The following is a 13629-nucleotide window of genomic DNA, read 5'->3' on the forward strand; positions in this document are numbered from 1 at the left end:
CCTGAACTTGCCCATTTTAGACTGGATGTGAGTTAGACTTGCCAGCTTTGGTCGGGCAAAATAAAGGACAGGTCAGGCAAAATATGGGACGGGTTGGGGAGGGGAATTGGGGACTAAAAATTACCAGGTGCAGAAATTACTTCAAAGCAATCTATTACTCTCTCTCCTGCTCTCTGACTCCGAATCTCTGTCTCCTATGTCTGCACAAAAACTCTCTTTCTTTCCACCCAAGGCATGCAAACCCCTTCAGGGTTTTATTCTACCACAGAAGAAAATTAGATAAAAACCAGGTTTAAGGGTTTTTCTTAGGACCAGTCCTTTTTTTCTTTAAAAAGAATGTTTAGGGGTACTCTCATTTTCCCACTCATATCGAAATGCTGCCCCTCCATGAGGCCAAACTTAGATTCACAAAATGTTTAGGGGTATGCGTACCCCCAGAAAAAAAGCACTGCTTAGGACGGCGGAAAATATGAGTTCTGTATCCTATTGGTGTAGTGGTGTGACGTTAACATATGAGAGTGCTGGAGGTGAAATAGTTAAACAGGTTACCCAATCAGAACCCAGGGGGTGGAGTCAGAGGGACTATAAAACCAGCTCTGGGAGGGGCGAAGGGGAGGAGTTTGTTGGGAGTTGGGTGGTTCGTTGGAGTGGGAGTGAATTGGGATAGAATCTGTGGGTAGGTTGAGTTAGTGTAGCAAAATAAGCTGAGTCAGGAACAGTTAGGAACTAGGAAGACAAGTAAATGTGAGAGGTGGTTTAATGAGGGAGAGCAGGTAGCGGAAGTTATAGGTCTGGATAGGCAACCCATGAGTGTAATGGACCAATACCATTTATGAAACCACACGCTTGTTAAACTGCAATAAATAAACAGAAGTTTATGTTCCAATTTAACCCTGACTGGACTCAGTATTGTACCAGGAAGGGCCTGGGTGGTGGCAGCGAGAAATAAAGTGGTGGCACAGGGATCAATAGATGGTGAAACATCCAGGGACCCTGCGTGATCGCCACAAGTGGTGAAGGAAATGTAATGCGGGGGGGGGGACACGCCGAAAATTGGGGGGGGGGGTTGAAGAGGGTCAGTTGTGAGGAGTGAGAAATGTCCCTATTTTCACCTGAGGAATTTTGGAGGGTATGCAGTGCAGAGACTGAGGAAGAGGAAAGTGACAGGCACTGCTGTGTCCTATACTGGTTGCACGTAAGAAGGCAGGCAAGTGGGGCTGGCTGAGTGCAGACTAAGGCTGGTGGGATATCATCCCATTCATTCTAATGGACCAGATTCCTGGTCTGGTATTGAGTTGTGTTTCTTTTGTAATAATCTAACCATTAATTGTTAGCCATTTTGAGGGGCTGGGGGCTGAAAGACAGGTTTAAGATAAATATTTAATAGATATATAAGGAACGTGTAGCAAACAGGTTGTTGTTGTTGTTGTTAATACTACTTCATGCCAAAATAAGCTTCTAAGCAGTTTGCAAAGTGTAAAAAGAAAAAGAAAGAAAGAACACCCTTTACTATAATATAAATAAAACAATCACATCAAAACATTAAAATGTCAATAATGAAAACAGCCGGTTGTTCTGTTTGCTACACTTGTTGAAACTGTTGTCTTTTAAAATCCTTGACAGGTGATAACTGGTGAAAACGAGAAATGAGGATGACTACCTTTTGCTGATTCCCAGCAGCATGTCAGGTACTTGAATTTATTTCGTAAGAGCTTTTCTGTATTTCTCCCCCAAAGTTGAGGTTCTGCAATACAAGCTGTAGTACGTAGAGCTCCATGTGACCTCATTTCCCACAGTGCACCATTCACCTGTTCAGTGACACTATGCACACCAGTGCTTCCCAAACATTTGGGAGCCACTGACCACCCCCTCAGTTCCATAAACTCATCCCCCAGTGCCCCTCTACTCCATAAAAAGCATTATTCAGAATAGTGGTTTGCACAACCAACTAAGGAGTCTAATAACGCAGTTATAATTCAAGACAGGAACAATTAATTGCACAATTATTCAAAATCCAATTAAAACTATTTAGCTGAACTAATTCAACAAAATTGATGAAGTTTATCCAGTGATACCATCTTTTTGAAGTCTGAAAACCTCCATGTTAGGGAATCATTCTGACAGAAACAGTTAGAAGGTTCCAGAAGGTTCCAGAACATTCATTTATATATGGGAGTGGCATGCTTAAAGTGAACAGTGAACCTTTCTGGAGGGATGCTCCTCTGTGACCTTCTAACTTGAATACTCCATGGCCTTAGCAACTCCTTAGGTACCGAGAGGATGATACCACCCATTTTGGAATCACTGGTATACACAGAGTATTCCTTCATATTACACATTATGTAGTAATCCATGTGTGCATTGCAAGGCATCTGAGCATTGCATTCTGCACATCGCCACTGATGCAGTTTTCCTAACCATTTGAGAGGCGATGATACTCATGTGAGCCATATCTGCTACGGTTGTTAATGGGGTGTAGCGCAGTTCTGGCAACCATGCCAGAAATCGCTAGATTGATATGAATGTCTGTACGAGCACCTATATACTGTATGCAGGAGAAGAGGAAGGAGAAGAGAGATCACCACTGCTGGTGAATCAGGGAAGAGGCAGGCAAGTAATCCTGACTTTCCGTGATGTACTTCGAAAGGGAAGAAGCAGGGCAAGTCCTGGGAAGAAGGCGGTGAGTCTCAGTTATGGAAGGTTCTTCTTGCTCCCAGGGAAGGTAGAGAAGAAAGTGAGTGGATAAGGGTTGCCACCTGCTCTAGTTATTTGGAAGGTTCTTGGCCAATTGCCAGTTCATATATAAAGTGGAGTTGGTGGTCGTATTTACACAAAAAGGGCTAAGGAAGAGAGGTTTGCTTTATCTTGCTTTCCTTTGCTGCAATCCGTTTCTTTGGGCAGTTTATGTCACCAAGGTCTGATATTGGAGGTGAACCAGACTTGGATGATGATGATGATGATGATGATGATGATGATGATGATAATGATAATGATAATAATAATTTATTATTTATACCCCACCCATATGGCTGGGTTTCCACAGCCACTCTGGCAGCTCCCAACAGAATATTAAAAACATCAAACATTAAAAACTTCCCTAAACAGGGCTGCCTTCAGATGTCTTCTAAAAGTCAGATACTTGATTATTTCCTGGACATCTGATGGGAGGGTGTTCCACAGGGCGGGTGCCACTACCGAGAAGGCCCTCTGCCTGGTTCCCTGTGACCTCACTTCTCACAATGAGGGAACTGCCAGAAGGCCCTTGGAGCTGGACCTCAGTGTCTGGGCTGGACGATGGGGGTGGAGATGCTCCTTTAGGTATACTGGATAAAAAGTGCTTAAAGCAACAGAACTCGGCAAGAAAAGAAAGGGAAAGCAGGCAAGTTTTGCCTAGTTTCACAAAAAAGATATTGGCTTCACTGTGACCCTGTATGAACTGAGTGTGCTCTGCATCTATCTAAACAAGGAGAGCATTGCAAAGTTTTCGAAGCGCCACCAAAAAGACCCTATCTCTTGTACCTACCCATCAGTTCTCTAACGCTGACATGTCAGAAAGCAGGACTATATGTTTATGGCACTTCTATAGTGATATATATGTATTTTTTAAAACTATATAGGGTCTGAGTTCTTCCTGTTTTAATTACCTGCCACTGTGCAATTTATTCTTCGTATGGCTGTAGCATCGGACCCATGTTGAGGAAAGATAATTTGCTTGAGCTTCTTCCTTCCTTTAAAACATAAATGTGCATTTTTGCTACAAATTAACAATAATTTAGCATTGCTTGATTTGGCCCATGGACATTTAGCTTCCAGGACTGACCTGGGTGCACCTATTGCTGTAAGCCTGATTGCATTTGCCTTGGTTGATCTCTCTCACTGATGCCAACCCACTTCCTTGCCCTCAGATGCATGCATATTTTAGAGTGTAAAAAAGGGGGAAGTAAACACCCCTTATCGCTTTCTGTAGATCATAAGCAAGACTGTGTGTCCGAGGATCTCTGCAAAATAATCACTCACCTCAGTCCCACGGTTCCTAGAAGGCCATTGATATGGAGAAGATATCTAATTTGTGCATCTACAGAATTTTGAATTAATCGGGTGCTCCTTTTTAGCAGTCAGAGAAGATTTTTTTTTAATTGCAGCGAGAATGCTTGGATGTGTGATTGCCCAACTTGCCATTCAGAAATGGGTGAACAATCTGCATGTTCTAAACTTTGTCTTTGTTCCTTCATCTTTTATTTCTGGGCAAGTTAAAACAATAACATCTTAGAGGATTATACTTTGCCAGCTGAATGATGTCTAGGACAAAGACCGTTTCTATAAAGAAGAGACTAGTTTCTATAAAACTGCAGCATTCTTTTTTGTGTTTTCCATCCTTATTTGTATGCCTAGACTCTTATTTATGCTTCCCACTTTGTGTGTGTGTGTGTGTGTGTATACACACACTATAGTTGCTGGTCTGTGTGTTGGTGATCTCGTTTTGATTCCATTCATTGTAAAGCTGTAGTGGCTTTTCTGTTGAACTGAAGGCTATTATATATCTGCATTGTTAATATTCAGTGCAAATTACTCATGAAAGAACAGTATGTTTTGAGGGCAGCTTTTATATAAACCTTGTGTATTGTCTGTTAAGTGCACCAAGCGTTTATGACTTAGGTGTTTTAGTATCAATGTTTCTAATCAGAAATATTACCATAAATGTGTAATTTATCAATCGGAGGCAATATAACAGATTATACTGCGAGGCTCTGAGACTAACTGAATACTTTGCACTTTCAGAAAAGTGATATTTTAAATTACCACAAAGTGTAATTAATAACTTTATATTGTCTGGGGAAATAAGCTCCTCGGGCAACTTTTTGATAGTTCTCTACCTGCACTTTTTACTAGTGGTGTTGGGAACATTGTGAAACAATCTTATTTTAGCTGTTGATCTGATCTCAAAAGAAAAGTGTGAGGTTCACTTTGATGCAAGAGGGTGAAATTGCTTACCGCTGGACCTCCCTGATTACTCAGTGCACAGATATTCAGAGCTCATAAGAAATTATTTTTAGACCTCTGTTTACATCTTCTGTGGTATTCATTGCTTCAGGTTACATTTACTGTAGGCTTCTTTGGTTCAGCCAAAAGTTTCATTATGATCACTGAACAATTTCTCAAGACTGATATTGCACCCATTCTTAGAGCCTTATTCCTATAGAGGAAGAAGCCTGGGAAGAAAAATGATCCACTTGATCCTGTTGAAAATGTGAAATATTGCTCCCTAATATTGAGAAGGTAATGGAAAGGACCATGCAAACCCTTTTCTGTGCGCTGCTTTTTCTCAAATAGTTTATGCTGAGGACAGAGATGGCTTGTTGCCTAGCAATCAGTAAGTGTTTCCTTTCCCGGAACTGGCAAAACAAACAGATGGGGCTGAAATTCTATGGGAGTAGTAACTCACCCGCGAGGCATTTTTGCTCTCTGAGGCATCTGCTGCCTTGCTCTCCCAGTCACTGCCCATCTCATCTTCATTGGGATGTAGAAGGCATATAAGTTAGATTTAACAGCTGTGCACAGGGTGCCCTCCCTCCTGAAGCTACAAAAAAACACCCACACCCCCATCTCTCCTGTTAACTTCTGGAACAGGAAAGCTCTTAAGTTTTGGGATTTCAGAATCACATTTTTCATATTTTCTTTCATGTTGTTATAGCTTTCATATATATCTTTTATTGGGGGTTAAGGAAGATATTTTAGAGCTCTCTTTCTTTGTTCCACACAGGTACCCAGTTGATGCACAGCCTATCTCTGATACACACAATAGATGATGCCACCCAAACTAAGGAAAACAGCTGTTTTCACTGTCCCCGTTTTTATTAGGTTTTTTTTTTAAAAAGAGGCAAAAATCTCAGTAGCGCCATAGTAATATGGATTTGTAGTTCAGCTTCTCCTAGAGAATCAGTGCAAGCAATAGCATTCAAATAAACGTTTAACGGTATTAATTGAAAAGACTCACAATCAAAAAAGAAAAAGAGAGAGAGGTGGAGACTAAAGAGAAAGATGCTCAGTGTTTGCATGTGAGAACGGGCTCAGATGTGAACACATGAGATGTGGTCCTTCCCCACATGGTCACTGTACCTGTGCACTGAGAGTCCCCATTGGCTCGCCTTTCCCACTCAGTGTGCAAACACAAGTACGCATACAAATACCACAATGGGCTCTTGTGGGAAATTGAAAGTCTGTGCCCTATTAACTGAGTGAAGGGGGAAGGGCATGCATAGACCTCTCATTTCCCATAAAAGGCACATTGAGCTGCCTAGGTGTACCAATGTGCCCAAACTGAGGAGGGGAGTGAACCCATTCATGTGTGGGGAGTGATTGTAACCAATGGCCACAAGGATTTCTCCATCTGCACATGGTGATGGGGGCTAATTCTCAGCATACAAAGGAATGTGTGTACATTGTTGTAGGCATGAGACTGGTGCAAACATTCACTACGTATTTTTTGGTCTCTAGATCCACTTAGAATAATATACGGTATGTTCAGTTTTGTTTCCCTTGGAACTTCATTGTTAATTGTTTTAACTAATGAATCTTGCATGGGAGGGGGAGACACCAACAAACATAATATATGCATTCGCTGTATGAACTGTGATTATTCTGGAAATCAAGCAATTCATCACATTGGACTGCAGAAAAGTTTTGTGTAGTACAAAAGACACTACAACCTTCCCCCACAAAAAAAATCCTCATGCTAATAATCCCCTCCTATATTTCATCAGTGTATTATCGTCTTAGTGAAATAGGAAATTTTGCAAAATTCAAAGCGTGTGTGTCTTGATGATTTCTTACAACATCCATGTTTAAACAAATTACAAATCTGACAGCAGCAAAAGTCATGACTAACAACCCTTAAAAACTCGGGAGACTTAGATAGAAACCTCTTGAAAATAAAACCTTTCTAGCTTCTCTACAGCTTTCATCTGAAGTTGTAAATATATTGAGTGATTGGAAACAGGACCTATAAACCTTTCAGGTTCAAATCTTGTGAATAAGCACATTTTTCTCTTTTTCCATTTGCAAATGTACCCAAACCTGATAGCATGCCTATACTTGGTTTACTATCCCTGTTAATTTCAAAGGTATTTGTCTTTTTTGAGGGGGGCAACAGTATACCAACAGTATACCAGTATACCACCAAGTGTAGCAACTTGGGTGTCAGGAATTCAGCAACTGCAGGTTTGTACTGGCTGCTCCTGAACCTCTGTGAGTCTGTCCTGCAGTCAAACATATCCATCACAAAAACCCCATGTTAACTATGCGTCAGGTGCACTGATTTATGCTTACATAAATGAATCCATGGTCAGCCAAGGTCTTCTCACCAATGAATCACTTCAGATTTTAGTTGTAGCACTTTTTGTGCCTTCCCATTTCTCTGATACAATATCACACCTTTTGTGGGACTGAGATGCTTCTTCCAACAGAGACAACCCTTGCTATGCTTGGTTTGTTACTGCCATTCATTTGAAAAGTATGTGTCATGCCACCTGAGTCCAGAAGCAACCCAGACACAAGAGTTAGAGGCTGCAGAGGCACCAGCTGAGAAGCCAAACCCAGTTCAGGGCTTTGAGCTGGCCACTGGAGATCAGAGGACCACTCTGACTGAGGCTTGCAGAAAGTTCGCACCCAGAGCAGGCCCCAGGCCACCAAGGCCAGAACCCAGGTCCTTACAGATCCCTTCTCCTGAGGAGCCATATACCTCCCACTGCACTTCACCAGTGATGAAGTCAGTGATGAGCATGCTAGGCTCTGGAACAGACAAAAAGTGCCCCATCTTCATGCCAAAGGCTTGGCCCTTTCTGGCTCTGAAATTTTCCTTAGGGGTGAAATCTGGAGGCAGAGGCTTCAAAGGCCTCAATCTGCTTCCAACCCTTGCCGGAACAAGTTGCTCGCTTGGAGCTATCCATGGTCCTGCAGCATCTGGCCTAGCCTTACCTCAGGCCTCATCCTGCCTTGCCTCCAGTCTTGCTTCGCTTCCAGCTTTGTCCTAACTTGCCTCATCTGCCACTTTCTGTAGCATCAGACCGGAACACAACATTATGTTCTTTTTTGAGGGGGAAAGCAGCATGTATAAGCACAAAGATGTCCGTAGTTCCTAAAGAGGTAAAGGTAAAGGGACCCCTGACCATTAGGTCCAGTCGTGGCCAACTCTGGGGTTGCGGCAGCACTCCTCTCGCTTTATTGGCCGAGGGAGCCAGCGTCCAGCTTCCGGGTCATGTGGCCAGCGTGACTAAGCTGCTTCTGGTGAACCAGAGCAGCGCACGGAAATGCTGTTTACCTTCCTGCTGGAGCGGTACCTATTTATCTACTTGCACTTTGACGTGCTTTTGAACTGCTAGGTGGGCAGGAGCAGGGACCGAGCAACGGGAGCTCACCCCATTGCGGGGATTCAAACTGCCAACCTTCTGATCGGCAAGTCCTAGGCTCTGTGGTTTAACCCACAGCGCCACCCGTGTCCCTTGCGCCACCCCCGTCCCTAAAGAGGTATGCAGCTTTAAAGGTGCACTCAGTGACTTGCATCAGCTGCAGAAGCCACTTGTACGATAGCAGCCAGAGTGGCAAGGCTGAGTTGTGAAGCCATTCATTCCTGACACCACCACCCTATCCTGCCTTAGCCCCATTGAGATAGTGTGTAGCAGTTTTTGCTAGTATACTAGCACATTCTTGCTATTGTACTGGCGCACCCCATATTATGCTAGCATAGTGGTGGCATAATGCCACAGACTGTGAAATTAAGTTATGTTCAACATGTTCAGTTTGAGGTTCAAGGACCACTGACCATTCCCGAAGTGGGGATCTACTATAGATATCCATTCTTTGGCCTGATCTCTAAAGCAACTGATACCGGCTTTTGTGTATGGAAGGCCACTCGATTAAGATCAAGTCCGCTCCTTCAACGCAACCAAAGTGATATGGGCTTATCTGGTATTTTTATTTTACTTTTTTATTTTACTTTATGGTGTACACAATTAAAATATGTGCAAAGGAATGTCACAGGAAAGTGCAGTCTTAAAATAGCTGTTGAACAAAAATACAGTTTCCTTATTGCTAATGTGTAGAAACACATTTATGACAAACACCTTTAAGGTGTCATTTTTTTACAAAGCAAATGCCGTTACAGTCACAGGAAGTTCTACTTAAAGTTCACTGCAAATTATTCTTAGTCTAGTCAGACACTTTCCTTAGGCACTTTCGCAGCCTTTATATTATTGACAACATCAAATTAGAAGAAGGTTGCAGTTGCTAATATTTTTCCTTGGCTTGCAGCTAGAAAATTAGAGATTTAAAATGTGTGGCTACTAAACATGAGAGGAAGACAAATATGGGAGAATGGCTTGTAGTTTTCTAATACCACAATTGCAACTTGTACATTTCTGCTTTATAGTTAAGTGTATTGCTCACCATTACCGTTTTACATATACTGTATGTGAAGGAAAATTTCACTCAAGTGAAATGGTTGCAATTGTTAAAAACAGAATGCATAATAGATTCAAGTTAGTTTCTCGCAAATATATGCCCATCCTCATATGGCTTTTTAAAAATGGCATTTTACAGAAACATCGGCCGTGACTAATAAAACCATCTGCATCAAATTTTAATGACTGGAAATTGCCCGAGACTTCTCTGAAGGAACCATTACTAATATTATCTACATTGAAAGCTATACCTTTACACGGGGTATCTTTCATGTAATTTTTTTTTTCATACATACATTGCTCTTGGGTTACAACATTCCACTACCTCTGGCAGCGTGTAGCTGAATACACTTTAGCAAGTCAAAACTCTGCGAGATGCTCTACATTGCTGCTGCCTGCTACGTGCGTAAGGCCAGCAGGGTTAAAACCCTCAAGGTAGGAGTGGCACCTGATTCCATCTTGCGGCCACAAAGCCGAGCAGAGAGAGGCAGTAGTAGCAGGACCGGAACTGCTAAGTGTGCCCACATAAGAATGTTGGCCTTAGGTAACAGAGTGTCCCTCAGGTCAGCCTACAATAAGAACAAAGTCAAACAAGGCTGAATCCTTGATGTTTTGTGTTTTAAGCATCTGAAAATTGTTCATGACCAGCTTCGACCCACAAGACCTCAAATGATCATAGGAGCAAGGCAATAAATTGATGGTAACTTGCCCAGGGCCCACGTTCTAGACGTGGCGCTGGCGAAAGTTGCATCCGTTGGCTCTACCTGTGCACAATTAAACCTAACTGCCTTTGCTGGATTTCGTAGAAGGGAAACCGATGTGTCTAACCGCACCGAATGGAAACTGACCATGGTGGCTGAAAGTGCATTGCTGGAAAACCTCTGCGTTCTTCTACCGGTGCATTCATTGGGCGATGCATGTGAATTCCACCCGATCGAGAGAAGTGGGGGAACATTTGCTTTCCAGAACTCCACAGCTAAACAAGATCTTGGCAATGCCAACCGCTTGTCAACCAGTGTTTGTCAAGCCTCCAGAACATGGCCTTCCATCCTGGGATGGGCTGATGCACTTTCCTGGCAGAAAATATAAATGGAATATCCTAGACATAACAGACAGGCATTTATGTAAGAAAAGACACTGTGAAAGTAACAATATGCTGAGAATCGGACACCAGCCTACACAATTCCTGCATGCTTCGAGAGCATGGACTAGCTCAGTGATCCTGCCAGGCCACACAGATATGAATGTTGAAGGCATAACAAATGTCAAGGAATACCAAATGCAAGAGACAAAATGTAAAGGTAATTGGAATGATTATGCAAAGTGTAGCAGATCTTTATAATTCAGTTTATATGTGATCTAGTCAGGCCGTAAACAGTAAATTGTATCATATTAATAGCATCTATAGTAATCATCAACATTATTTTTTTCAAGCAATCATTATTTTAATTTGTCTTGCCTATTGTTTTACTGTTTAGAGTGGCTACATGTTCAGCTGCATATATTTTAGTGTTATTTTTCCTCTTTAAGAAAGCAAATGCTAAGTAGAAGCGTCAAATACGCCCTATCACTTTCTAGCATCATGGATATATAATTTAATTAGTTGTTTTTCTCCTCAGATTTATGGTCAGTTTGTTTACTGGCTGAATGTTAATAAGCAGTGAGCTGGCAAGAGTATATTGTGTTTTTCTATTCTGTTTTTCCACCTGCAGACAGCCTCGAAAGATGTAATTATTTTATCCTTTTGGCAACAGAAGTGGTGTTTCATTTATATGCCTATTTTATTTTCACTGGAGTATATAATCTGTTAATGTTCGTGCCTAAAAAAAGAAGTCTCTTGTCTCCTGCTGTGAAAGGAGGGGCCCAGTAGTTGTTTTCTTCTACTTAAATCCTTGCGTCACATCAGGAGGAAAGATTATAATGTCACAAAGGCTATCACCTCATGAAAAAGTTAAACTGGTTTAAGCACCTGATTTCTTCAGATTTGGGAGCCCTTTACCTCAGAATGCCTCCTTGCTAACAGATGTCAGGTGTTGATCGCTTTAACATCTTACTGAGGGCTGTCAGAAGACTCCCAGACAGTTCCACCAAGGCTTCTGTTATTTTCCATCCTGTTTCATTGCTAAATGTAAGAAAACATTTTACCCCAAAGAGGATAAATAAGAATTGTGAAGTGATAAGCAGTCTAATTAGCTAATATCTATTAACATGTGGCTAGACACATGTGAGCTTAATGAATTTGGTGGCCTTGCACATGGGGCTATTCCATTTATTAACACTAACGGTTGAAGCTAGCTTTTGAAAATTGTATGAAAACAGGCTTTGAAGTGAGATTTTCATTAACTGGGTATTTTTATAAATGCATGCCTTCGCGTTTGTTTCAAAACAGTCAGCTAGCTTGCTTCATGCAGCTGTTAACAGAAAATAAAAATGAGAGAGCGCCACTTTGAGAAATTTAGGATTTGTGAAAAATGAACTAGCGGGTCAGTTTAGCAAAGCAAATGCCTTGAAAATATAAGTCAGTTGGTCTTGCTTATAACCAATAATCCGCATATCAGTGGTCACAAGCCTGGTTTATCTCAGTGGAACATCAATGTATATGGTGTGTTTTATATTAGTTAGTAACTATTTTCTTTCATCTTTAGCGTAATTGGTGGTTTTTCCTTAGGAATATATTGGGCTTTCTGTAAGGGGAACAGGACCCTTCTAACTTTTATTGAGGACACCTGTACCTCTAGAAGTTGTGTTAAGGAGAGATCTGTGGTAAATTCAGTTTTCTACATCATAGTTGTGGGAGAAGTTGCATTTAGTCCTATCATGCCTTGTAGACGATTGTTAATTCTTGGGATCTTCAGACTCTAACCATCCAAAGTAGGAGCCTTGATAGAATCTTACAGTGAAAAACCATCCCTAGGTATATGCCCTCATTTCCATGGAGATACATGGTTTTATTTCTACAAATTATAATCTAAGATATTGACATTTAGTTGCTTAGAAATAACATAGGAATTGACATGGTTCAAGTAGTTTCTGAAGTCACTTGTCTGTTATTCCCGGTTTATTATGTCTCTTGTGCTCTGTTAATTATCGGTGTGAAACTGGAGAAACTGAATAATATATTACGGCAAGCTATAATATACATCAGATATGGGACTATTTTCAATCGGCTCTTTGGGGTTTGTTCCCCTTTAGAGATGCACGTAACAACAATACCTGTAGCTTTAAAATATGTAACGTTCAATGCTGCTTTTATGATACTAAGACTGCGATCCTATATTACTCACTGAGAAGCAAGTATCATTAAAATCAGTGGGGCCTACTTCTATGTAGATGTGTATAGGATTGTGCTGTAAACGAAATATTCAGGTCAGGAAAAGCATGTTTAATGCAAAGTGTACGTGGCCATCAAAAGCTTCCTTTCTGCCCTGAGTTATCACATCCTACATGTGGACAAGACAAAGGTATCTGTCCTTTGTGCATTAAGTTTTACTGAATGTGCTTTTATAACACTATTGTTAACTTCTGTCATGGAAAAAAGAGTAAGAGTGTGTGAAGTGGCTTTCAGGTGGCATGGGCTTATGCACTCTGTAACTAAGAGACACAAAGTGCAGTTCACAAATATGCAAGAAATATACCTTCTGAGCGCAGCTAAAGTGCTGTTTGCGCTTAGCAGAAATAAAGACATGGAAACCAGCAAACCCAGAGCAGTGCATACTGTAGGTTTGGGTATTCGGTTTGCGTGCATCTTTGCGGATCATATGCGATGATAAATGTGTTTGCTTGAAAATAGGTTCCATGGGCTAGCACACTAGTGTTCTAAAAGGGTGGTGGTCCACTTACTAACTGCTGTTGCAGCTGAAGCACAATTTTGCACACAAGAAGCAGGCGGAACTTGTCATCCAATAGTAACTGAATTTCATGGCTTCTATGCACTAAAAAGGCCCACTGGAGTCTGTGCAAGTAAGCAGAAGAGAACTTTTCCCTATCTTTTCTCTGCCCTTACAAGGACCCTTCAAAAATACAGTTGGAAGTTTGGCCACAGGGGCCAGTGCTAGGAAGATTTTATCAAAATCTATAGCCCCATGGTAGCCATTGTAGAGACCTCCACATGTTGCAAACTACACCCCATCTTCCCTGGCCATGAACCATGGTGACTGTAGCTTTGAGAGTTGTT

The 13629-nt window shown here is 41.5% G+C and overlaps 1 protein-coding gene across 5 annotated transcripts in view; it reads left to right on the forward strand.

Moving 5' to 3' along the window:
- Positions 1 to 13629, forward strand: part of THRB (thyroid hormone receptor beta) — a 191586-nt gene that overhangs the window by 132970 nt on the left and 44987 nt on the right. For 4 of the 5 annotated variants that reach the window (XM_082193525.1, XM_082193527.1, XM_082193524.1 and 1 more), the window contains exon 4: positions 1624 to 1688. Coding sequence is in view for 2 of the 5 variants with exons in the window: in XM_082193526.1 (XP_082049652.1) it covers positions 1682 to 1688 (7 nt within the window). In the remaining 3 variants the exon portion in view is untranslated. Of the gene's footprint in view, positions 1 to 1623; positions 1689 to 10226; positions 10757 to 13629 lie in introns of those variants that run through there. The other variant, XM_082193528.1, reaches the window with a different exon arrangement.

The sequence above is a fragment of the Podarcis vaucheri genome (genome assembly GCF_965113315.1).
Source record: "Podarcis vaucheri genome assembly, chromosome: 12".
Classification (NCBI taxonomy): domain Eukaryota; kingdom Metazoa; phylum Chordata; class Lepidosauria; order Squamata; family Lacertidae; genus Podarcis; species Podarcis vaucheri.